At 42.4% G+C, this 26,859-nt stretch overlaps 1 protein-coding gene across 2 annotated transcripts in view; it reads right to left on the bottom strand.

Annotated features, from left to right (window-relative positions):
• Positions 1–26,859, bottom strand: part of DIP2B (disco interacting protein 2 homolog B) — a 58,105-nt gene that overhangs the window by 12,433 nt on the left and 18,813 nt on the right. The window contains exons 2-21 of one of the 2 annotated variants that reach the window (XM_065751463.1): positions 19,428–19,499; positions 13,491–13,637; positions 12,876–13,001; positions 11,433–11,645; positions 8,981–9,124; positions 8,112–8,231; positions 7,345–7,542; positions 7,013–7,104; positions 6,279–6,389; positions 5,529–5,652; positions 4,897–5,006; positions 4,057–4,159; positions 3,454–3,518; positions 3,101–3,194; positions 2,474–2,593; positions 2,029–2,143; positions 1,241–1,380; positions 1,015–1,151; positions 695–775; positions 315–442 (exon numbers count right to left, since the gene is read on the bottom strand). In XM_065751463.1, the coding sequence (XP_065607535.1) occupies positions 315–442; positions 695–775; positions 1,015–1,151; positions 1,241–1,380; positions 2,029–2,143; positions 2,474–2,593; positions 3,101–3,194; positions 3,454–3,518; positions 4,057–4,159; positions 4,897–5,006; positions 5,529–5,652; positions 6,279–6,389; positions 7,013–7,104; positions 7,345–7,542; positions 8,112–8,231; positions 8,981–9,124; positions 11,433–11,645; positions 12,876–13,001; positions 13,491–13,637; positions 19,428–19,499 (2,440 nt within the window). The remainder of the gene's footprint in view (positions 1–314; positions 443–694; positions 776–1,014; positions 1,152–1,240; positions 1,381–2,028; positions 2,144–2,473; positions 2,594–3,100; positions 3,195–3,453; positions 3,519–4,056; positions 4,160–4,896; positions 5,007–5,528; positions 5,653–6,278; positions 6,390–7,012; positions 7,105–7,344; positions 7,543–8,111; positions 8,232–8,980; positions 9,125–11,432; positions 11,646–12,875; positions 13,002–13,490; positions 13,638–19,427; positions 19,500–26,859) is intronic. The other variant, XM_065751464.1, reaches the window with a different exon arrangement.

Genomic DNA, 26,859 nt, shown 5'->3' with positions numbered 1-26,859 from the left:
TGCTCCTTGGCAATAGGCAGCCAAGGGATGATAAAGCTTTCTCCCTCTCAAAAATAAATAAATAAATAAATAAAACCCACAGAAAAAAAAAAAAAAACAAAAAAAAAAATCCCTGGAGTAAATGAAGAGAAAAAACTGCAAGACAGGTAAACAGAGTCACCAGGCCAATTACTGCCTAAATCAAAAATGTGTTTACTTTGCCTGACTTACCCAAACAAACCAGTTACTGAAGAGAAATGGATTATACTGAAGATCCAATTTCGTTATATTATGTGCAGAAGTTTATGGGGAGGGGTGAGCTTTAATTTACTAACCTTCCCCTGTAAACTGTTTTTATCGACTCTACTGCCAACCCAGTTGCGACAATGTCATCAGCATTATGCCTCCGCCCACTGACTGTCAGTAATCCATCCATTTTTCCAACCACAAACACCAAACTGCCCTGAAAGATAAAAAAAGTATCAGTCAGTGACCTATACATATAAGGCAGATATACAAATTGGAGGATTTGGATATTCTGCAACTCTTACTGGTCTGCAGTTTCAATAGCTAGATCCACAGAACTGCCTTCTCAACCACCCTGTCACTCACAGCAAGCGACCACATATACACACTTGCAAACACAATGCTCCTCTTTTAAACATTCTAGGCCATTAGCACAAGCTAAGATAAGCTCAGAAGCTATGTTACATACAGGTCCAACAAAGCCCAGCAAGCCGGAACGGACAAACGGCACATCACCCACGGGAGAGCCAGCTGAGTTCAGAGGGATAACCTGCAACAGAAGGGAGGACGTTGGAGGAAAAGAGGATTTGCCTGAGGCTAAAAAACATGCTCCCATGATTCTGTGTCAACAGCTGTATTGTATGTGAGTGAAACAATAAGGAGGAAATCCTTGCTGCAATCACTTTAGCACAGTGAGGCAAACTCACGAAGGGAGAGCACAGAAAATATTTAACTGATTCATTTCTACACAAGAAATCAGGAAAGAAATACACACTCTGCTGTACACACCTCAAACGTATTCTTTGTCAGCCCTGCCAGCCCGTAATACATCATTCCTCCTGCTCTGGAGCTAACACAGATTTCTCCAATCTCATCTGTTTTACAAAGCTGAGGTGGTCCATCGGGTTTCACTATACACATCATTCCTAGGACAAATTCAACAGAGTGATTCTTTTTCTAACATGTTCCACAGCAATCACAGAAAATCTCAGGAGAGACTCCCGTGTATTCTTACCTCCTGGCATCACATGCCCAACATCCTGAACAGTCAGTGCAGAGTTTTTGTCTTCAGTGTTGACACGGATCACACCAAAACTCAACCCGTTCATGGACAGTATGGCTCTTCCAGGCAGAGGTGCCCCAGGGACCCCAGGCCTTTGAAAGACACAGAAGTCGATATGCCAAATCAGAGACACAGGCTATTATTAGACTGATGAAGGAGATATCAGAGCAACAGAAAAATGAATACTTCAGTGTCTGTTCTTTGCATAACAAATTTAAAACTGTAAAATGGGAGCAGAGATGTACTCTGCTGAGGAATAGGCACCCATCTGTAAGTAAGAAAATGCATTCCTGGGCAAATGCCATACAATATGTGAACCACAGCCCTTCTTAAAGGTCTTTAGTTTAACCTGTGTTAAATACCAGCTCACAGGTAATTACAGTGATTTATAGAAGGCAGCAATGGACAGAGACAGACTATGAAAGTGGCTGTCCAAAGTCGTATTAATTTTCATCTCAAATTCAATAATACCCCACCAGCTTCATAAATCAAGATAGAAGGAAGGAGTGCACTTCCTAAAGGTCCTGTTGAGCTACTGCCTGTCTTAGAGAGAATAAAAAAGCACTCACCTTAGGAGAAATGCTAAACAGTTTAGCTACTTGAATACCCTGAGCAGACACAGTAAATGTCAGTGGAGCTTAATACATACTGAAGTCGACTATGACCAACAGATGCGTGAACAAGCCATAGCCAGCATCACTTGATCTAGCAAATAAACTGCAATGCTGTACTGCCATTACCTCCGTATTGCAATAGTCATTGCTTCTGGAGATGTGGCACATGGACAAATTGCCTCTGGTTTAAGCCCATGACTCTGAAACAAGCTCAGGAAGGCATCGCATGAGGAAACAGACCCTGGAAAAAAAGAAATATTTGACTGTTATCTTATACAAATCTCCAAAATAACCTAGAAATAAGTGCAGCATATTGGCAGAGTATATACACAATATCACTTCCAAAAACTGTAGGTGACATCTTCTAAGACCATCAGCCACAAAAAAAAAGTAGCTCCTGTCTACTGAACAGGACCTGGGAAGAGGTAAGTCTGTTTTTATGCCCCACAGTGGTTTAGGATGCCTTAGATTGCATACTTAGATTGCAAGTATATACAGAAGGAGTTAGATTTGAGCTCATGGTAACACACTGAGAAATCTCTCCAGAGAACAGCAGCACGTGCATACTCACAGGGATTTGCACCATCAGTTACAATCAGCATGCGTAGAGAGCTCAAACTGACGTCTCTTTGGTCTCGATGGGCCATCATGGCCCAGTGCAAGTCTCGACACTTGACTAAAGCAACTTTTGCTGCAAGCCAACAAAAAAAGAGGTATCAGAATAAATGAAAGCTTTCCATGAGTCATTTTCATGTGAACACTACAGATGAGAAAACTCTAAGGCAAATAAGCCTGCAGTGATAGCAAACCCTAACACACAACAGCATCTGCTGTTACACACAGGCCACCTCCCCACCACCTGAGTCAGGATCTTTTGCTACTGCAGTTTCTTCTCCAAAATGCCAGAATCATTACACCACCACCTGAATGCCCTCACTAAGGATTTGGGATCAACAGATCTCTCTGTGCTCTCTTTGCCTCATAAAAAGCACTGACTTCAAGTAAACAGGTTGTGAGGTCCCTATGAAGCTCTCTCCAGTTTGCTGATTAAGACTTCGTGCACATTTTGAAACAAATTAGAGACCTGGCCTGTTCGATTTGTCACTGAAGAGAACAAGGAGAGGCTCCAAAACATTTTAGATTTTCACTTATGTGTTCTGAAATCTCCAAGCTTAAGTTGTGGAACATGCATAGCTACCTTTGTGAGTATGAACTCTCTGCACCCATGACAGTGGACAAGTTTTCATCACAGAATAGGGCACGCTGATAGTATGCAACTTGTTCATTACATTCTGAAAAGCAGAAAAAGGATTTCCAGGAAAATGCTCACAAAACTTACTACAAAGCAGTCACCCTCAGCCCCCAAACCCTCTGCATAATACAAAGCCACACAAATGTACTGATGATGCTTCCATACTTTCTGCCAGATGGACAACACACTGTTTAGAGAGGTATGATTGATTTAATAGCCAATGGACCCTAAATCATCTCCTCAAATATCAGTTACAAAGTTATGAAATGCTGTAGAAAGTCCTCACAGGCTCAACTCACCGTGAGAATGCCATGCCACAGCCCTGCATCCTTCTTAAAATCCAGAACATTCACTATTGTTTCACCTGGAAAGAGGAAGTTGTAGTTTTGAAGTAAAATGCACCTGGACAGCTGTTATTCATGCTCAAATATGCATACATTCAAATCTGTCATTTCACACTGTCAGGTCTGCCCCAATACATACTGGCACAGCAAGCAAGTGCAGAGCCTTGTTTGTCTGCTTATACATTCTACTACTCAGAGTTCCTTGTTATGCAAAATAAGGCAAACAAACAACAATTTAAGAGAAGAAACACGTCCCAGAAAGTTGTAAGAAAACAGCACTCCAGCATGTAATGGACATCAGTAGAATAGGAAAGGCCTTAACCTCATTATGCATGAGCAGCAGCAGAAGAGAGGAAAGAATATCATTCAAGCACTGACTCCCAGAAGCAGTGGAAATTAAAAGTGATGAAGTGATGTCTTTCAAAAGACATACTCTGCATTTTAAAGTATGATGACATACAGCTCTAAAAATAGCACTGCAGTCAATGGATGTACAGACTTGCTTCCCCCTCTCCCCCCCCCCAAACACTTCTCTGATGTTTCTGAGACTTCACCTACCTTCAGAATAGTTGCAGGCCTGAGACAAAGCTTGACAGTGAGACAGCATTGCAATCCGAGACACTGTGACACCCATAACACTGCCTTCTTTGCTGGTCTTGTACTACAGAAGGAAAAAAAAGGTCATGGTGTGACTCAGGGCCCTACACATGAAAGAAATTAAAGGAGTCCATCTTAAATAAAATTTTGTTCCTTTAGAGCTCCTGAAAGGTATACAAAAAAATAATCACTTCCTGCAGAAAAGTACGGGTAAGGTTCCCCACAGTAAAGACAGTGATTCAGTATCAAACAAGTTCAGTTTAGGTCCAGAGATGAAGACAGCAACGTAATGTATTCATGCTTATTTCACTACTACTGTTTCTCAGAACTTCTTCTGTGTCCATAAGCAAAGTGAAAAATCAATTTGTAAATTTAGAATAGCCAAATTACTGTTACTACTTAAATCACTGCAATTCCTAGGAGATGCCTTATTGGGGCCTCCTACAAATGAAAAGAAACTCTGCTAATAAGAACAGAAAATTCAAAACGCTGTTGGCTTAAATAGTTCCAGAAATCTGTGTTATCAGGTACAGGAAGTACACTTCTCAGCCCGGCTGACTCAACTACCAGCTTTATGGAACAAGAACAGTGTTTTCCAGTTCGTTCTGAGCAGTGCTCTAAGGCCACAAAAATATTCACAACTAAAATACGCTTCACTGCAGGTTGTACACAGTGAGATTTGTTTCAGTGACTAGAAACTGAGAAGTTTAAGATAGTGAGATGAAAGTATACTCCCTCTGATGATTAGAATATTAAATTCAGCTCACAGAAACTACTTTCTATTCCCTATTCAATCCTTACCTCAATATATGCTGGCTCAGTTCCTGCAGCTGAGATGTTGGGCTGCCAGTCCTTGGGAGATTTGGAGAGGTATTTTGAATCTGTCACAACCCATTTCAATCTAGGCCAACCTAGAGCCAAAATTAAAGTGGAGCATTAATAACAGTTTACTTAGTGACAGATTTATATTGTGCAAGAATACACAAAAACACATCATTTATCCAAGTTTAGTTATGCAAGCACAGTTACAATCCAGTCCAAGCTGGCAGCCAGAAGGCATTTCTCATCAGGGAGTTCAGTGGGCAGCAAGGCACTTCCTCTACTCAGGAAAGATCCCTGCAGTATTCCTAAATATAGATAGTTCCATCATTAATAAAACTGCTTTTGAATCTGCCCAACGTCACCGAAGGGATATGAGGAGAGCCATGGCTTATAGGGCAGATTCACTGTAACTCTCAGAACAACACAGTTGTTCTGTTAGATACACAGATCAATCTATGTCATTCACATAAAGCCCACAACAGTAAGAGACACTATTGGGAAAATTGTTAACTTTAAGCCCTGAAAAATGCATTCAGACTTCTGACCACTAATTTCAGACAGTTCTGCTATGGCAAAAGTACAATCAAAAGTGACTACACAACTGATCTAACCTTTAAACTGCACAATTTCTCCATTTTGGGTTTTTGGAAGCCCTTTCAGACAGACTTCAGTGGTGAGGGCCAACGCAATACCACAGCTTCCCAGAAGAAAACCAATCTGCTGACCACCAGCATCCTGAGGAAAGAGAAGAAGAGGGGGAAGAATCATTCCTGTTCAAAGATGACATCAGTCAGCTTTCCCCTTTCCTAATTCGAAAGACTTCTAATGCTCTGGAAACATGCCATTATCCTGTTGCTTTGTTTTCCTCTTACTAAACTCTTTAGAGCTTTTGATATAAAATAATATGGCAATATAGCAGAAATTCTGACAAAAAAGAAAATGCTTTTGTTGAGAATTTACAAAACACTTCACATCTTCAGCCTACAGCAAAAATCAGAAGACTGATCGGTAACAAGCACGGCTCAAAACGAGCCCCCATCACATGAGTCAGAAGGCAGATTTACAATATTATCTGTACCAAAGGAATTATTTGTAACAATATTAGTCAATGCTACTGCCGTCCAAACTACAGCACTGAGGGAAATGGACCATTTGCAGCTGCTCAGCACAGCTCTCTGGTCAATATGTTTTTCCATGTTTTTAAACTCATACTGCATGTTCATAAAGGTCTCGCATGTTGTGTTAATAGAGAACTGCTGAGGCAGCTGCTTGATGCTGTGAAACACTTTCAGACATCGATGGTCTGATTTGGTTTTCATCCCACATCTGCCTAATACTCCTCTAAGTTCCATCAACGTTACCTTTCTGGTAAGAGGTACCTCTATAGGCACTGGTATCACTTCTGCTAGGAGACAGCCGTAAAATGCCACCATAAACATGACTGGGTCATTGTTTGGATATACAAGGGCTACCTACAATTCACAAAAACATTCTGTTAGTTGGAATAAAAAGGAAAAAAAAATACAAAGCTCAGATCTGCAGTGACTAAGCGTCAGAAGACTTTGTTATTTCATATTCTAACAGTAATTTTCACAAGGCTTCAAATATCTGTATCTATATCTATATCTACATATCTGTAGCTGCACTTACTCCTCATGAAATCACATCAAGAAGTGTTTAGATGAGGTGCTAAGGGATTTGATTTAGTAGTTGGGTAGGGATAGTGATAGGAGGATGGTTGGACTAGATGATCTTGTAGGTCCTTTCCAACCTTGTGAACCTATGAACCTATCAGCACTCCCTGTGTATATATACAAATGAAGATGCACAGTCAAAACAGAGTTCTAAAACTCTGTATTTCTCTCAGCTGCAATGTTCTTCCTTAGACGTACTGCAAGGTCTAGAGACAAAAAGTTGCTAAAAAAGGAGACAGGAGGAATGAAAAGTCACAAAAACATCTTTCCCCAACAGAATGTCCCTGGGATAAGTGCCTTGCTATCAGAAGAACAAGATTTTAGTGTATGTTGCAAGCTATAGGCTCCCAAAACCCTCTTTGTGTTTCACAGGGAAAACCAGACAGTTCCAAACTCATTACCCTATCTCCAGGTTTTAACACAGGTTCATTTTTGGTCCCCAGTTTGTTAAGCAGCGTGTAGGCCAGCTTGAGACTTCTGCTCCACAATTTGCCTAGAACACAAAGAAGAGAGACTTGCACAACTCTAAATCAATCCATCATATAAGAAAAGCCTTCAATTCCTCACTGCTTTATCCATCCACAGTCGCCTCCTCTGTTTCAGTTACACTGCTTTGTCCACAGAGCTCCCACAAACCAGGAAAGTATTTGCAACCAGACTAACACAGCAACGATCCTGTGTTCTACCTGCTTCCTCAGAACAGTTTAACAGTGGAAGCCAGGGCTCAACTCACCATATGTGAGGGTATAAACTGGTTTCCCTGTAACATCCAGTGCTGTCAGACAGGGGCATTTAGCTTGTGTGGTCCCCCAACGCTGCAATGCTGCTTCTAAGGCAGGAGGCCAGTTACAAACAACTCCCAGTGGTTCTCCTTTCACAGGCGTCATCTGGCGTCCTTCTGGCTTGGGCTGATTTGGGTCAGGCTGTGGAACTGAAGGAAATTCAACAGCGTTTCCAATCCATCTTGCACTATTTGTTCCCAGACAGTTAGGTTCACAAGACACACAATGCCTTTTCCTTACAGCCTTTAGGTTTAACCACCCCATGATGCTTCAGTCTCTAAGAAGTCCTCTTTGCACAAAGCAAAATACTTCTGTATATACTTCTGTATATATATAATAGTGAGGGTAGGGAATGTAGAATTGATAAAAGAACTGCTTACAAAATAAGGTCATAATGAAATTACCAGTGAAGACAATCGATTTTGGAAATCTAAGTGAAGAAGCAAAAGCAGATGAAAGGTTTTTAAATATTTCAATATTTTTTGTTAGAAAAATTTAGTTATTGTAAGAAGTTAGCATGGAGGAGGTCCCAAAAACTTAGCAGTACAGTGTGTTATTTCATTTTTTTCTTTTAATCGCTCTTCAAAAACATACTGCCAGCTGCAAACAGTAAATCCATCTCAGTCTATGTCAAAAACAAAGGCATAAAATAAAATAGAGACTATACACATCCATGTACTTTGGACAAATGATTTACAAAAGCATTTAATGCTATTACCTTCCACAATTTCTTCAAAGTCGTCCACAAAAAATTCTTTCAGAGGTGGCCTCTTAGGCCTTTTCAAGGTGTTCAGCAACTGTTGAATCTTTGTGGAGACTCTGCTACTCACAGGGACACCTGAAGGGAAAGAATTTGTCCAATGAAAGTGTGCATCACCTTTATAAATGTTTATGACTTACCTTCCTCCACTGCAGGATACTACTCTTGGTGTGTCCACTCATTCAAATATTGTTCCATTATTAAAAACTGTGCCAAGCAGGATGACATTAATAAGCATTATATGAATTATTACTAACCCAGCGGTCAGGAAACGCTAGGAAGAAAACTCATCTTGAAAGCATTTTTACTCCATCCTTAAGTCTGATCTCCCTGACTTCCTCATGATATGCTGCACTCAATGTAAATCACTGCCTACAGATCTGCACCTGCACACAGTATTGATCAACTGCAGTGGAAGAATCACCAGCTGAGGGAGGGCACAAGACCAGAGGCAATAATACTACCCCTCCACATAAAGGTTTACACCCAACAGCTTATGGTTAATATTATTAGCACCACAAGATCTCAATTACAGCTAAAAGTTGCATGCTTTCATTCGTCTTACCTGTCGTCCTCAGAACTCCAGGACAACAGCTCTAGCTAATAGTCTACCTATGCATTTCTACTGCTTTCTAGAAAAATAAGTCTATTATTTCTGCTATAATTTTCTCCATTTCAGTTCAAGGTTGGTGATTACTGCAGCACGTAACCATTTCCAACTTGTGAACGGCATAAAGGGGACAAACATAATCAAGTGTTCTGTTCTCCCAGCTCAAGCCCTTCCTTAAGGCCATTCTGGTATCTGTGCTCCCTGAAAGGTTCCATACCATCAGCAGTATCCATCAGACTGGACCGATTAGATCCCTTGTGCATGCCTTTCACAATCCCTGAAGGAGGAAGGTCAATTGCTGCTGGGCGTGTGGAGGAAGAGGAGGTAGTTGCTGTGACATCTGGGGGAACTGAGAAATTTTCTAAAAATTAAACAAAAAAAAAAAAAGGGAGACAATTGAAATGACAATTAACATATACCTCTCGTTATCAGATGGAAAAAGCAAAGCATTAATTACCTGTTACCAACCAGCTTAAAAATAATTCATTGGGTTGCATTTATATGGTCTCCTAATAATGCTATACATGTTGCTTCCTAAATATTAAGTAATGCTGGGATGTATATGTTATCTATTCCAGAAAACAGAAAACAAAGGCACAAGATGAGGGGTTTTATCCATGTCAGGAAAGCTGCTTGTTAAAATATTTGGATAATTATTACTTTTGGTCTCAAACCTTCAAAATCAAGCTAATCTCTCAACATTCAGTAACATTAAAGAACAGTTTGAAATCCACATGACGTCTGAAATAACTCAAAACTCCTGAACAAAAACCTGCATCACCTGCTCTGTAACCTCTCTTGCTAGAACTATACTATTTAACTTTTGTTTTGGCCAGTAAAGCTTTCTAAAACCAAACAAACAGGAGACTATTGACCACAGCACAGCAGCAAACAATCACATCAGGCTTAAATTTCTTCCAGCTCAGCAGCTACACAGTGTGAGCCTGTGCAGCAGCTAAATAACAAATTTAAATCTAACGGGGAGAATGAGCTGGGTCTGTCTTTTGCTTTAAGTTGCAAGACTGTTCTGCTTTTCAGATGAGTTTGTAAGCTTCAAAACTGCAATAACTGCGTATTTCAGTAGCGTGTCAACTTCTTCAGTAAGCAATTTTTGCTTACATGGGATTTCTTTATACAACACCATGGGCTCAATTATCTGATAGGGCACAAATATTATATTCCAGCTTAATAGGAGTAGCAACTGTTGCTTCTGAAAGGCAAAAAAACCCCAAGCCTTGAAACTGCACATTAGCTTACAAAGATACAGTCTGAAGGAATTCAGACAGGTTTATGCAATTGATACTCTCTGCTCTCTCTAAGAAAGAGCTGCATACCTTTGGAGATATGGCAGCAAGGAATATTTCTCATGCACTGAACTTCTAAGCTCACTGGGAAGGATTCAGATTTTATACAACTTCAAATATTTGCAGGGTTTTTTATTTTTCTCTCCAAAGAGCTGTATCAAACTGTGTGTACCAGAATTCCTATACTTTTGAATTAGGTGTTATCACAGAAGAATGCAGAAAAAAAAAAAAAACCCAACCAAACAAACAAAACAACACCGTTCTGCATAAACTTCTAATTACATCAGATAGCAGTTATTCCATAGATAAAAAACTACATGACCTCAATTCATTACAAAAGTTCATGTGGTTTTCTGCATTTCCCAACTAAGAAGGGCTTCTGTGCTCCATAAACAGATTCACTACTTTGACTACGTTTTACAGGCAACTCCCCCAGTCTGCCATTTCAGAAGACAACTTGCATTGCAGCAAAGAAACAAACAGAAAATAACAGAGGGGAAAAAAAAGTGAAACAAAAACACAGCACTTCTAGGCACTGCTTGCCCCAAACCAGTTAAGCAAAAGCAGAGAGCACACAACATACAGACATCTCCTAAGATGCAGTAGTTTCCTTAATAGCAGATAAAAAAGAAACATACACAGAGCAAAAACAAACCGCAATTTCATACAGAAGCATCAGCAGCAAGGAGCACCTCAGAGCCTCAAAAAACTGAGCCTGGGGTATCCAGATCCGTAGGTTTTTTGCTCCATCTTCTCAATACCACAACACTGATTATTTCTCAGACTAGTCATGAAAGACCTATGCTACATCTTCACTTGGCTGCAGCCATTTTCTCTGAATGACATGCTCAGCTGTTCTCCTATTTGGCTGGTCTGTTGTTTGTGGTGGTTTTTTTTCTGTTTTTTTTTCTTATCTTTTGATACAACAAACAATAAACCATTCGGTAAGTGTTAAAATACAGCATTTCCCCTGCTCAATAGGCAAAGACACTCCCTGTGTCCTGTAATCAGGGCACAGATGCCAAATGCTATTTGCACGTGGCAGCTTTGTGCACACAGTAACCTGAACTAGCTGTAGACATAAGCAATGCCATATGCAGAACAAAAGTCAAGCCCACTGTCAGTGCCCTCATCACACCAAGGAACCTTTCCTACTTTAGTAACCTCCTGCTCCCCACTTCCCCTTTTTTCAACCAACTCAGTATTCTGAAACCTCTACAGGGGAAAAAGAAGTTGTGATCCTAGCAAGTTTCATCAGAACTAACTGAATTCTTGTTCCAAATTTCCCTTACACAACAGACAACTCCAGCTTTATACATACAGTCTGAACTTGAAGCAATTTTTCTGTTCGTACCCATCTCCTACCTATTCGAGTATTGGCAAATACATCAGCTAGTGACCCACTGGTCCCTTTGCCTTCTCCATGGGAAAGTGTAGAGGATGCTGATGAAGATGTGGATGACCCCTGAATAGATCGGTTGATCCAAGACTCAGCATTCTGTAAGCTCTGATGCAATGCAGCAGAAAGAGCAGCTTGACGCCTTAGTGACCCCTCATCCTCGGATGCGGAAGACGTGTCTGTGTGGAAGCAGAAAAGAAACTCCAGCTGCTTAGGGAAAAAGCACATTGCACTGAACATGCTCTCCTTGCAAGTCACATATCAATGGCACAGGCATGTAATATGAAGATCTTTCTTCACAGGCTGTGTCAAACAAAGTTACGTAGGCCAAAACAAAGTTAAAGCAGCAGACATCCAATGTGAATACGTTTACTCCTGGTGTTCTGCTCTTGTTTACTGCACGTAAAAGACACAACACAGGCAAGTATCCTTCTTGTGGGTTCTCCGAGTCTTATTCTGTCTCATTACTTTTCCATTCATATTCTGTTACCAGATGCTGCATTGCCTAACTCGGGTAATTCTGAAATTGAAAGTGAGCGGTCAGTATCTCTGTCAACAGTGAAAATTCACAGCAACAAAGCAGAATGCAGGCACTGGGAAACAAATGTGCCAAGGCCACATGCAGAAAACGCTTTTGTCTGGTATTCTAAATGGGTCCCTTTCAATTGCAGAAAACAAAACGAAAACAAAAAAAAGGGGGGGAGGGGCAGGGGAGAGGAAAAACAGAAAAAAGAACCACATCCTGCATTTCCATGCAAACAGATATCTTCTTTGCCATAAAGCTGCAAAATAATAATCTACTATGAATCAAACACTCATTACTTGACATCATAAGTTGTTCAGCACCACGTACACTTACCTGTCCTTCACAGTGATTATCTGCTGGAGGAAAAGACTGACTCCAGATGATGCTAAGTGAATGCTAACCTCTATTTGTGCAGTGTCCACAGCTCAGAATTTGCTGCTGTACTGGACAAGCTAGTACAAAGCTGAGACCTAGACAGACACCAGCAAAAAGCACTAGCACCCAAAAGAAACAGAAAGATAAAGGAGGTAGAAGAATACTTCCAAAGTGGCCTAACAACATGTTTTCATGTGAATTCTTAATTATGACAGTTTTTACTGAAATAGGTGTGGGGGAAGCAAAAGAAGCCTCAGGACAGAAGGTCTGCTCAATTCTTGCCAATTGATTCTTTAAACGCTCCCAGAAGACAACTCACTTTCTCAGTCCCAACAGCAGCTCCATGAAAACAGCTACTCAAAGGTAGCAAGAGCCGTATAGGAGTAGCAGCAGCCCACAGTGTGCAGAAGATCTTGCCTATTTTGAAAACTACAGCCTCTTCATTTGGAAACTGTTACAAGCGCGTACCTGAACATCCACACAGACAGCCACACTGTAAGAACCTAACCTGGAGGAGTGCAGGCATCAGCTGGAGACTGAACAAATGTAGATCGCCTTTTTGTGGGCATGGGGAGGGCCATTTTCTGTTCTTTGTGTTTTGCCAGTGCTGCTTGAACTGCTTCCGTGTGGATATCTGCAAAATGGAAGTTAACGTGCTCAATTTTCAGCAGTAGAGGAAAAAAAACAAGCAAGGCTTACATACACTCAACCACTGCTTGCCTTCTACACTTATGCAACCCCTTTTTACTGCACTTTCCCAAACAGTTACATATTGCCATCTCATGAGGAACTTTCCTAGAGTAGATCTGCCCAGCAGTCATCAATTCCACGAACAAATTGTCATCCACTTCACTGAATCTGGTTACCAACAGATACAGTTAAAAAAGGCTTCTCATTCTGGGAAAACTGGCACTGAAGAGCTGCATTCAAGCCAGAAAATCAAGAAGGCAAAGAGTTATTTGGTTCTTCTACTTCGCACTTCAGCTGCTCCAGTCCCACAAGTCTGATGTTTCTTCACAGAGAACCAGGGTAGGACTTTCAGTCAGGGGACAAACAATCAGTTCAATGTGTGCTCATTATTCCTTACTGACAAGAACCACGGGTGATCAGGATCTGCCCTTACCAGACCGGTAGCGTTCATCTCTGGCTCCTCCTGAGCGGGCTCGGTGAAATTTGGATGAGGATGAGGAAGAGGATGAGGCTGGGGCTGGAGTTGCAGATGGAGTGGGGGTCTGAGTTCTGGATTCCTTTTGTAGAGCTGGATCAACCCCTGGGAAGACAGTTCAGAATTAGCAGTGTGATTTGTGGTTCAGTTACAGATGCAAGTTTTTAGAGATCATACTCATTTACAGCACTTTTAGGCACTGCTGTTAAGGGCACAGTGAGGGAAGGGCTCTGATGCAGTAACACATCACAAGTTAAGCATCAGTTGCAGAAATATGTAGAAAAATCTGTTCAGAAGCTGAGTTTGTTACTCAGCATCCCACTGATCAGCAGGCCTTACCAACAGGAAAACCAGCAGCAGCAAGAGCCTTTGCTGCTCACATATATTACAAAACCAAACAGACCCAGTGCTCTGGCAACTTCCAGCATATGTCAAGAAGTGAGTGGCTTTACCATCCCCAAAACGTTTGTTTTTCCCATGAACACAACGAACTGAAGAGATAATCTGATAAGAAATTACTGCTTTACATAATTCACCCAAGCACGTCAGCAATGGTTGCTACTGAATTTTAATTTTGAAATCCGTGCTTCAGTGGGAACTTCTTAAAGACTAAAAACAAAGGTCATGTAGCTGCAATTACCCTGAGGTTGTCACCTGAAGTCACGCAAGAAAAGAGCAATTGTGTCATCTAAATATGCACTGCTTATGAATTCTCACAAACTACCGACGGATTAGAGAACTGAAGAGGAAACCACAAATGCTGGGCTCCAATTCCAGTTGCACCACTTTCTTAGTGTGTGGTTTTACGTAAACAACTTAAAGCAAGCACCTCCAGTTCAGGGTACTTATAATACCAGCAAATCACACCTAACTTGTTACAGAAACCTTCAGCCATCTCCTACACCTTCCAACAATCCTAAAGAGCAGAATATTTATTTGTTACATTGAAAGTTCTTATTTCAGCATCACTCATCCAAAACTTGAAACAAGATTGGTAAACCGAAGTTTTAAAATTGACAGTAACTCTGTGTTGAATATATCCTGATCCTAAATCCTAATTCATCAGCCAGCCTCCTTATACTCTGCATAGCACCAAGCATGTTAAATTTACATAGGCACAGACTGTATGAGACCCAAATGAAGTCAATTATCTCTTTGAATACCAAAGTGAACTCATCTAGGATACAAGCAGCAGCAGAGAACTGCCCCCAAATTGGGCCACACTTGTCCTCATCATAAAGGAAAGTTTAATTTTGATCCAAAGGCAACACAACTTCACAGACAACAAAGAGAAGCTTAACTCTTTCTGATAATTTAAGCATTTACAAAGCTGAGTACCCACTAGATGTCAGCAGCACATTTAGCACTATTTGTAATAAATTATTAAATTCATATTCAGTTCTTTCTTCCAAGTCTCACAGAAACATCTCATCCGCTCTGCTGGGCATCACCAGGTAAGCAACACTCCCTGCACAAAAGGGTCACACTTGCTTGTAAGCAGCAAGGCACACCAAGAGCAAGTGCTTTATTCAAATACTTTGCAATGACACAACAACGTGCCACAGGACCCAACAAAGCATCTGAGCACACATCAGAAACGATGTGTACAGCTGCAGCAAATCAATGTGGTTATCATACAAGGAAGTGACACAGGTGAGATGTGCCCGGCAGGTGAGGTGACGACCCAGTGCTCCCTTCACAACAATCCTGCCACAGCTGCAGCTTCCTCTGGCAGCACTGCAAACTGCAGAGATGAAAAAAGTAATGTGAAGACTGACTCTGAAGGATGCTATGGATTTTTAATTGACACCAGTTTTTAGCAGAACTGGATGTCTTCCGCTCCCTGTAGTATGCTGAAGGTGGAAGATCAGTGATTTTGAAGACTCAGAGATTTTTAAAATAGAAGTATTTTTAGGCTAAAAGAATCAGTAAAAGCACCACATATCATCAAGGAGAAATATTTACATGAACAACAAGGGCAGCAAGGGCTTGTTCATCTGACAGAACAGCAGCAAACCTGTTACTCTGCTGTTTTGCATACAGCTCTGCACAAAGCATTTGTATCGGACTATTCCTTATAACACAGCTTTCCAAATAAAACCCATGTAAATAACAAACACAAATAGCTGAGGTTTGCAAATCCTGAGCAGCACTCCCAGAATCATTACTGCTCCCTCCTTGTGCTGAGAACTCATCTCATGATGAAGATTTCAGAGACTGAGATGGATCTCAGCACTGCCCTGCAAGACACGATGGGAGAAATCACGGCTCCCATTGATTTAGTCCTAGAAATTATTTCAAAAGTGGATAAATTGCTTTCCAAGAGTCAAGCACTAAGCTTTATTTGTAACTGTGATACCCCTCAGACTTCATCAGGAAGAAAATAATTCCCCATGCGTGGCAGCTGCAAGTCAGATCTTGTGAGTGAGTGAAACTCTTCCAGCACTAAGCTGCAGCGCGTGTGCGTGATTTACAGGTTTAGGCAAAGCTGTTCTATCACTGGTTATTACCATTTCACTTTAGCTCCTGTCTGAAATAATTCAATGAAAGAGGAGAAAAGGAAAAAAAAAAAAGGAGGACAAATGGAAAGCAGAGTCGTGCTGGGTTATCAGCAACCCAAAGCACACGGACGGGACACGTGTGGCAGCCCACGTGCGAAGCAAAGCAGGAACACTTCCTTTCCAAAGTGCTGTGATTTCAAAGAAATGAAGGGGTAAAATAACAAAGCTGTAATGCTTCCGCCTTGTGCCATCCGTGAATAACAAAAATGAAGAAAGGAATGAAATAGACATTAACGACAAAAATTCACAGATCAAATTGCATCAGCTTTGAATGGTATCGGTCTCCACAGGTTTCCAAGCGCAGCACTCGTGTGCTCCAACACCCTTTCCTCGTGTACTGGGACTCAAAACACACCCCGCTGTGCTCATCCCTCTGTTCAATAAGCACTCGATATTCCCTTCCAAATGTAGCTGTTTAAGATAGTTTAGTTTCTTTCTTGATGAGAATAAAAACAGGAGCAAGACCACAGAACTTCAGCAGCTAAAAAGAAAGGCCTGACAGTGAGTCAGGGCTAATGAATATAATTTCCTTTACACATTAGCAGAGGAACAGAATGAATTATCTTAAATAGCAAAAAAACGTACTCTGCCAAAAGTCTCTGTGCAAGTGCTGCTAATTTTGGCACAAGGTATTCCTGCATCCGCACTGATTGAGCTAAAAAGCTCTAAGTGCTTTTCCAGATTTGCAGCAACTGATCCAGGCAGGAGCTCTTCCCAAGGCAGAAGTCTGCCTGCAGCCCACAGCAAAGACTTCAAGAGGTGCTGAGCTACTGTGCCATCTCCAGGTGCCAGAACAGTTCACCCAGCAAGCACACCCACAAAGCAGAGAGAAATAGCACTGCATTACGCCTTCCTGGTTGTCACAGAAGGCTAAGAGTTGTTTCAAAACACCAGCTTTACTCCAGCAAAAGCAACATCTCCCTCCACTGAGGCCCTCTGCCTGCTTCTGATGGCAGCTTTCCTTTTAGCTACAGCTAAACTCATTAAGAAAGACAACAACGAGATGACAGTAGGGTGGCATTCAGTTTTGGAGGAGGTTGGTCAGCAGCATGACACAAAGCAAGCAACACTGAAATCTGCTCCATTACTCACTGTGCAGAACTTGGGATGCTGCTCAGAATTCTTCCTCCAAAGCCTTTTTGTGCTGCAGCCAGCAGGAAACAGAGGAGTAACAACCAGGGAGTGGGATCTCCATCACTTCAGTACGTTCCACTTACAAAAATGGATGTTGCACCAGAAAAACACCTATCTTTAGGTAACCAACACTGTTGCCTTATCTCAAAAATAAGGAGGCAAGCTCCCAGAGGCAATGGGAATGGAGCACGGGTTTAGCAATCAGAATCTCCCAAATTACAATTCTGACATGCCCTGGCATGTCACCCCACCTTCATTCATCCCTTTCACATCTATGAAATGGAGACAATACACGAGCTTTGAGAAACGCAACGCACTAAATGCCAGGAGTACATTTTTCCTGTTGTCGTTGTGAACTAAATTAATTTTCTGCTCGTTAAAGGGGTGACCTGATTCTGTATCCCTCATGCATGACTTCAACGGCATTTTTACAACTGGAGATTCCCAGACACAGAGGCATCTGGCTACAGGATATATAAAGAGCTGAGGCTGAGCCAGAACAGCAGTCAAAATGCTATCTTAATTGGTGACCTCCTACCAACCCGCGCCTCCTCCTAGACTTTGGCTCATTCTGCAGACTTACAAAGCATGACAATTAAAATAACAGGGCCACAGACACTCTCGCCTTTTTTTCCCTCTCCTCTCTTAATTAAGCAAGATTTTCTGAAACAAACCAAATGTGCACAAAGCGATGGGTGTAAGGGACACATTCTGCAGGCAGATGAAAAGCACTTTGGAGAGCTTCAGCCTCCAGTGAGCTCCATTAATGCCAATCTGCCAATAAGGCACCCAACACTGGAGAGGAGCTTGGATGGCTCAAGATCTGCTGGTACACACCTTGGACTGAGACTGCAAGACTTGCTTAACAAACACCAACTTACAAAGACCATGAAGAGGGGTTAGTCACATGTATTAGCTTTGGGTTTCCTTAAATAACAGAAACAGATTTGATACTGAAGTACTGATTGTGTGCACTGAGACCTCAGAGATTCCTATCACATCCGTGGTTCAGGGAGGAGTCCTCACTCAGGGTGCTTCCTGTAACAAGCTGAAGGCTGAAAAACAATTTGTGTTCATCTCACTACCTTCAGTCCATCAGAATATGCTGTTTTTTGTACAGAAGCACCCACCATGGCAGTCAGTCTCATGCAGGAGACACAGCAACAGCTCTTGTAGAATATGCAAACAAAATGCAGCTGGGAAATGCCTAGGATGGAGGAGCCCAGCAACGCAGGCACCAAGTGGTCTGGAGCAGCAGAGTCCAGGTGCTACCACAACAGCGGTGGAGTTGTTTTGTATTGCTCAAGCACTTGCCTGAACCACAGCAATTTCCTCAGAAAACCCATACAAACTTTCCCCAGTGGAAGCAGTGCTGATTGTCAATAAATGCACTTTGAGCCTTCACTTTTTTCTTTTCTTGGCAGTGGTTCAGTCTCAGTAAATTACAGTAAGTCCAGTCATGGCTGCCTATCATACCCATTCACTCCCCACACTGCTAAGAGCCAGACGGATTAGTTTTTAATGGTTAAGCATATCAGTAGCACAATTATTTTGGGTAAGCAACCCCATAATAATTACTGGACATATTTTCAGCCTTGTCCTTCAGTTTAAAGCTATATATAATTATATTGCAGTGAGTCAGACCTATAGCTGAGGATCTCTGATCCAAAAGAAACAGGTGTAAACATAGTACGTGAATTCAGCTACAGCAGTAAAATAAACCAACGCATAACTAAAATGATGATGTTTCTCTAATGAGGAATTAAGATGGTTGAAAGAAAGACAAGATACGGACCAGCTCTGCAGTCAATCAGTTTTAAAGTTTCAAGAATGATTTGTGAGGACCTCACATTTTATGACTGATTCAAACCCCCTGACTTCTCTGCTGAAAAAGGAGCAGGAAGCAAGGGTAACAAGAGGGCACGGATGGCACTCTGCAAAGCCCCAACAAACAGCGGAACCAGCAGGAACCCCCGGAGCTCTGGAGGAACCAGGGAACTAAAGGCATTGCCCATGACTTCCTGGCAGCCATGCAAACTCCACAAGTGTAATTATTAGGTAGCAAAGGAAACGCATATCTAAACAGAATGGCTCAGAGGCGGGCAGTGAAATGTCAGCGCTTCGCTCCACTGCCATTTCATGGATCCCTTTCATGTCAGGGCTATGCAAAATCATTACACCAGCTACAAGAAGCACCAACCTTGTGTCTGTGGGACGTATGGAGCCAGGAGCTTTGCTCTCTTCTTCTCATACCCCTTTTGTGTGATGTCTCCTAAAATCAAGAAGAAAAAAAAACATAATTTAAAACAAACAGAACACTGAGGATGTGGTCGAGTTTCATTTATGTTTCTTTTTGGTGATATGAAGGTTTCACCTGAACATGTCAATACATTCACCAGAGAAAATCTGAAACCAAATCCATGTGAGTACATTATGATTTCAAAGTCTTCATAATACAGTTCCCATAGTTTCCCTTGAGATTACAGATATACTCAACACAGTATTTAAATGCAATAATTTGAATGAGAACAGCTATCTAAATGAAATATCAAAGCCATGAAAACCTAAAAGGGGAAACTCAGAGTGCACAAAAATATGCTGTGACCACAAAGCCAACTTGGATATAGCTAAACAGAGCCATTCCCAAACAACAGGGCAAAGGGAACTGCACATTCAGAGTCTGGTCTCATAGTACTGAAACTGAGAAGAGTTTCTAGCAAATAAAATCATGCCTGCTGCTGGAAGGAACATCATGCACAGCACCTACAGAGAGAGGCAAGGATGAGCAGAGCCAACTTCAAGACTACTGCTCTGCAAGCACATGGTGTGATGCAGAAAAATCACACTTATTTGCATCGGTTTGATATTCAGTGAAAGCAAGCTGCTGTTTGTTTTTTAACTTGTTGATAGCTGTAATTCCATCATTTCCCTGCTAGCAGAATGATGCAGAAGATAGGAGCTCGAGCTCCACAGAAGCAAAAACTCTAGAAGAGAGTATTAGTAAACTTTTCCCTTAAAAAAAAAAAACAACAAAACCCTAATCTGTCTGATCCTGGAGATGTACCATCTGGCTGCTGTCTTTTGTTTTAATTTCTCACATTACATCAGAACCACAAGAAAGACGGAAACCTTGAAGGGATTAAAACAAAAAGCCCTGCAGCATTTCAAGCCTTCTCGTAGCCTGACCTGCACTTGTAACCTCATCTCTCTCAGAGCTGAAATATTGGAAGTGATCAAATACACAGCAGTAAGAAAACAGAGTTATTTGGTAGTCCTTACTCAAGCCGAAGTACAGCCCACATTTGTATCACAGCAAGAAACAGGGATGGTGAAGAGCAGGCTGCTTTGCCATGAGCCTGATTAGCACAGAACTGCAGAGCATTAGGCACTGACAGCAGTGGCTGCTGGTCCTCTGCCTGGCACTTCCAGCCACATGCAGAGGGTCACATCAGAAAGGTGATGACAGGGTTCAGGCTGTAAGCCCCCCAGCACAGCAGCTAAGAGGCTGTTCTGCTTATAAAGGTGATACTGCAGTACTGAAACGCCTGGAGAGGGAATGGAGTTAGCTCCTTTTCCTGGACAGTCAAATCTCTGTCATTCAACACCTAGAGCAAAAGCTGAAATGGATAAAGGCACTGCTTGGCAGAGGGTGTGCACTTGCACACGCAACTTTATCTCACTTCTCTTCTACTGAGCTTGAGTCAGGCCCCAACAAGTCCAAGCTAATCCAGCAATAGAAAATTAGAATGTCCGCAAAGCACTGAAATGCCAAGCAAAGCATTAATTTTTATGCTTGATTGCAATGTACAGCTCAGTCCAATTAATCCAGCTCATAAGAAAGGTATGCTGTTTGTGTTAGAAAACTGCACCTTCCAAAAAGCCATACACAGAGCACACACCAAAGGGGTAATATTTCCACTGAGCACGAACCAGATCTACAAACTGATCTGGGCTTTTCTTCTCCCTTCTCAGAACAGCTCTGATTCCCTGCCCTGGCTCCTTTGGGTGGCAAACAGAGCAGGGGAACATCACAAAAAACAAACCTGCATGGGAAGGGGAAGGACTTCCCCTGGAAGCCAACCCACAGGTCTGTTTGTAGTCTGTTGTTCTGTGATTAATTTCTCCCCAAGATTTAATTGGACTCTTGACTGTGGTGGTTATATGCTACACATAATGAAACATCTGCCACAGAAAACTGCTGGAATTACTCAGGAATAGCAGGACACTGCAAACAGATCGCAGTGCTCTGTTTAAGCACTCACAGCATCTCATTCTATTTTACATAGAATCTCCAATCACTTGCTCCACACTAATATCCCACCAGCAAAACAAACCCATCAACCCAGGAATGCAAGCCCTGTGCTTCACAGAGCTGCTTTTGGAGACTTGAAGTGGAGGTGAAATACTGCAGAAGAACACAAGGAAACCCAGGTCAAAACATTATTTGCAACCTTAACTACCACGTGATCACTGTCACTTGAAAAAAGGTTTCTCAGAGCATGAACTAATAGAGAAAAAATTCTCTGCTATTTGGCAAGAGCAGGAAAGCTACAAGGAGTAAAATCCAACTGAAATCAAGATGAGAAATTCTTGGGACTTCCCTGCAGCATCACTGACTTCCCACTGCTGAATTTCCACGTAGAGCTTGTAAACAAGCAAACAAACAAAACACCAGCATGACACAGGCAGCAAGACTTAGGAAAAATAAGGTTGTGTGCAGCTATGGGTGATAGGTTTAAAATCATCTTAACGAAGCCATGATTACCACAAGCACAAGAGCTATGCTTGAGCTGACATCACAAGTCTTGGAAACAAATGTCCTTCTAAGTGCTGCACCAAGTGGAACGAACATATTGTGTGTGTTCCCTCTGGTCCCATACAGTCCACATTTGGTATCGATTCACTGAGACAGAAATCAGAGATCCACCAAAAGAAATTCACTTCCACGCTCTCCCTTCTCTGCTGCTCCACAGGAAATGGACATGGCTAGATCTGAGAAAAGGCGGATTTCCTCACAGAATATCATAAATTACAGCAACAGGAAGAGAACAAAGACAACGGGGCTGCAATCTCCAGAGCCATTCACTCCTGCTCCATAAAGCTGGTAAATCTCCATCAGCCCCGCTTCCATCAATTCAAAGTTTTGTGACATTTGATGTGTTAAAATTCTCAGATAACTAAAAAAACAGCCCAAGAAGAACACCCCCTTTCTGCTTTAAGGGAATTCCCTGGGAAAATGCACAATGGCACTTGAGATTCCCTTCTCACAGTTCATCCTCATGGTACGTGCCCAACCTGTGTTTTCCAACTGTTGACAGCAAGAGAGACGAACTCTGCACAGGCTTCCGCAGGGCAGGAGGAAACCCAGCCAGCCCCAACCCAGCTGCACAGATGCTGCACCTATATTCAAATCCTGCAACAGAGGAGCTTAAAGCTTCAGGAGCCTCACCGCCCTGTGACGCCAGGCTGCTTTTTAGCAATTAGTGCTGATGATCTGCTCTGAAGAGTGGTGCTCAATCAGCGCAAGGTGGTAACACCAGCTAATCCTGCTACGCTCAGACAATGCTCTTCTTTCAACATCCACGCTCCCCTTCCCCCCATGGAATGAGAACACTGAATCATTTACTGTCTAACAAAACCATAATTACTCCAGTGGAGAAATTAAGGAAAATGATCACGTAGGACACAGCATCTCTCCAACAAAGCCTCCAAACACTTGACTGTATCAAGCAAAAGATTCAAATTCAAAATGAGCGCGCATGCATTTTAGGAAGCATTTGTATGCTTTTAAAACAACAGCAAAAACACAGTTCAGATGTTTCAAGCAGTTTCTGCTAACAGAGAACTCATGCAATGCTTCTGGTTATGCTCATTAGCCCCCTAATACGGATACCTGCTCTGTTTACCTAACAGCAGACACCATAACAAAATTTATATTAAAAAGGAAAATAATTACATTATCACCACTGCATCTGTATTTCAGATCTTACTCACAGAAGTGACCTTTGTGACTCTGCCTGTCTGCCCTCCTCCCCTCCTGGATCCCCAGGCACACACACAGGTCACATTTCCCTGGAGTTTTATCACCTCTAATTCCCTCTGCAAGAACACAAAACTCAGCCCCATCATTTTGGATTTCCTGTCCTTGTCCACAAGCAGAAACCAATGGAGATGCTGAAACCTCAGAAGTGCAGCTGAATGCACAGAATGTTCTTCTGTGGCACGCCACATCCAGGTAAGGCCTTTGAAACATGCGTGCAATCCAAAATAAGAAGTAGCACTTCAGCACTTTGGACCATCTCAGCTATGGCCCAGGTAGATAACAGCTATCAAACCGAACAGCAATACAGGAACAGATACTGTCATCACTCCTTCATTTATTCTCGAGTTAGAGCTCATCCTCCTCCCACTTCTGGCCAACAGGGAACTCCTAGACTCCCTCTGCCATGAGTTTACCAGGTTTGATGCTAGGACATCCTCAATCTCAGGCTGCAGCAGCTCAGAAGGCAACACTGGAACCTTTACTTCAAGGCCATGTGTCCAAACAGAGCGTACCTGTCAATGGTCCTGCACTCCCAACACTCTTTGGCCTTAGATTCAGCAGTGAAACTATGTTAAAAGTGTAGGCAGAGCGAGGGGACTGAATTTGGCCAAGTGATGATGCAGCTTCAGAGATCCACTCCTCTTTCCCTCTGGTGAAGCTGTACATCAGGTTACCTTCTTGAAAGCAACACCAAGGTCTGCAAACTACACAGTCCTCCAGATACAAAGCCAATGATTTCTCAGTAAGAGAGCGAGCCTTACTTGGTCTATACGTCCCTAAAAAAGGAAAACAGAGCAGGTTTGTGCCTTGCAGTTTCCCTTTAACTGCACCATTCTGTTCCCATTAAGAACATGAATAGGCAGTTGAAAAAAACATCGGGTCTTACAAAGCTGTGTTTGTTGAGCGTGAGCATTACACTGCTACGGTTTCAGCCCTCGAAGTTTCAGACAGATCAGCTCCAGATTGATCTATACCCACTACAAGCTCACTTGGCTGCAGCACCGCACAGACTCTGTTCCGTGCATTTTTCACTGAGCTATTTTAATCTCAGCATTTCTTTCCCCCAAAACAGTGCAGCTGAAGATGAGATTTCCGTGGCACAGTTCAGTGACAGTGTCGTGGTGGCTCTGTGCCACTCGAGGTCGTGTGGTGCTCTGTGTGTGCCTTAAGCCTTTCTAATTTGCTGCTGATGTTGTTTTACCTTCAGATGACAAACACTACTACTGAAACTTCAGTGAAGAATCTCTGTCTTACAACAGTGCTGCAGAGCTCCAGATGACCCAGTGTCCTCGTGTCACCCGTCTCGGCCCGTGTATTATGGGCTGTAATCTTAGATGCCATATGTGGTGCATCACCAACCTGGGTGAGCTGAGGACAGAGCCGAGTTGTCTTTGTGAGCAGGGGGTGAGCAATGGGAAGGAGAGGGAAGTGGAGCAGCTCCAGCTGAAAAGCCTTCCCTTTTCCCACAAAAAAAAGACACGTATGGAATCTCAATGTGACCGCTGCTGCTGAAAACACCACTGTCCTGAGTTAGCAAAATGAGTTCAGGACGCTGAAAAATACTTGGAAGCTTCCCACTGTAAATAAAAGAGCCTCTCATATATGAGCTGCAATTTTGTTGATTCTTCTCCTTGGAGCAGACACAAGAACATTCCTACACGTTACATGTGCACGGTTTTCACAGCATCAGCGTGATGCCAGCGCTCTGGAGTTAGCTTCCTCCAAAGTCTTCTCCAGGTAAGCCGTTCAAATGAGCGTGCAGCCAAACAAAGCCCTACTTCTAATTCACCCATATGCAAAAACTGCAAGGCAGAGATGCTCCCATTAGCTCAGACCTGTGACAAAAGGATGTGTGATACACAGGTGAATCAGCAACTGCTGCGTGAGCGACGTCTACCTTTACAGCAGGTAAGTAAAAGCTCAAAGCCTTTAAACACATCACAAAATCCTGTCAGCTCTATTAAACAGTTGCTCGGTTCATAGCCTCTAACAAATATCTCCAAAATGCAATTACTGAGGTCCGTTTTTATGTGAGCTATTACATTGCAAAGTGCAGCCATTCAAATTTTACACGTTACCCATAAAACCAGCACACGCATATAAATAGTTTAATCCCATAAACAAGTAATAAATCTTGCATCTAACCTCATCCTAGGGAAAAAAAAAAAAAACAACAACGATCTTTTTAATAACTACAGGAAAAATGGGGGAAATGCCATTTCCCTTTGGAGTATTACACATGGCACTAAACCACAGCTTTGTCACAAATATGATTTTATAAAAATCTATTCAAGTGAATGGTTTTCACCTTCTCTTGACACACAATCACAGTCTTGACACAGAATTTGAGCTCAGGTGTAGATCCCTTGCATGTCCTGTAATACCAATGCTGCACCAAAGCATCATGTTGAAATGAGAAGCAGCAAGTGCCACGTGCACATATCTAACAACTCACTACGCTTGCAGTCTGAGCTGAGCAATCCACTGGGTAAAACCACTCACGATGCATTTTCCAACCCCAATGAAGCAGAACAGCCAGAATGAGAAGTCAGAATACACTCTCCTGACTAACCTGGTGATCACAGACACCAGCAGAAATTCCCATTTATTTAGTCCTTGCACAAATGCATAGACAACCCGCCACCACTAGACTGAAAACAAAAGTTTCCCAGGAAATGACTAAACTCTGTGCAAGAGCAGCAGCCGTGTGATTCAGCACTTATTCACTAGGTGCAACATGGTCTTCCTTAAGGCTGAAACTGAGCTACTAGAACGGTGAGTGCTGATAACCTTCTCCTAGGAGTTGCCCAGCCAGCCCAACTAGAAAAGCTCACAACATCTTCATCTATGTGAAACAGCACACTTTCTCCACAAGATAGGCCAGTATGGACAGAATTTCCAAATCAAGCCTGCTTTCAACACGGCAATACATACAAGCATCCAAAGAGAACTCCTTATCTTCCTTCAAAATAAAGACTCATCTGGAAAGCCAATGAAACCAAACAGCTCCCAGCCTCAGGCTTTGCAGATCCTTCTTCATGGGGGTGTTTTCTCCTCTGCTCTTGCACACAGAATCCAGATTTATTTCAGCAGCCTTCTGTTCAGTAGCAAATGTGGCCACACAGAAACAGGGTGCCCAGAGAAGTGTGGGTGCCCCATCCCTGGAGGTGCTCAAGACCACAGACAGGGCCCTGAGTGGCTGATGGAGGGGTAGGACAGGCCAGGGCAGCCCGGAGGTCCTTCCAACCCAACCATCCTATGGTTCTATGAAAACTGTCTGACTGTTATCACAGTGGATTCACCCTTACAAGGCAGACACATGGCATTTCTCTAACAGATTTCTTTAACAAAAGCCAGCTGCCACAGGTAACCCTGCTCCAGGTCTGACACCACAGCAACACCTTTCCAAGCCATCTGGAAAATCAGTTTGGAGATGCAACCTGCTCCAGGCCAACTCTACCTGAGGTTATCCTTGTAATTAAATGCTAGATTTCTGAATACCATGTCAGAATGGGAAACGAAAGAAGTTAAGAGCAATTACTCCGCTATCTACTGATCAAACAGGGCTTCTCATCACAAAGTATTCAAG

This window comes from Cyrtonyx montezumae, unplaced genomic scaffold (genome assembly GCF_038088225.1).
Source record: "Cyrtonyx montezumae isolate F1298 unplaced genomic scaffold, pur_monq_1.0 scaffold_70, whole genome shotgun sequence".
Taxonomy (NCBI): Eukaryota; Metazoa; Chordata; class Aves; order Galliformes; family Odontophoridae; genus Cyrtonyx; species Cyrtonyx montezumae.
Note: the sequence above shows the minus strand (reverse complement) of the source record. Positions and strands in the feature narration are given on the sequence as shown.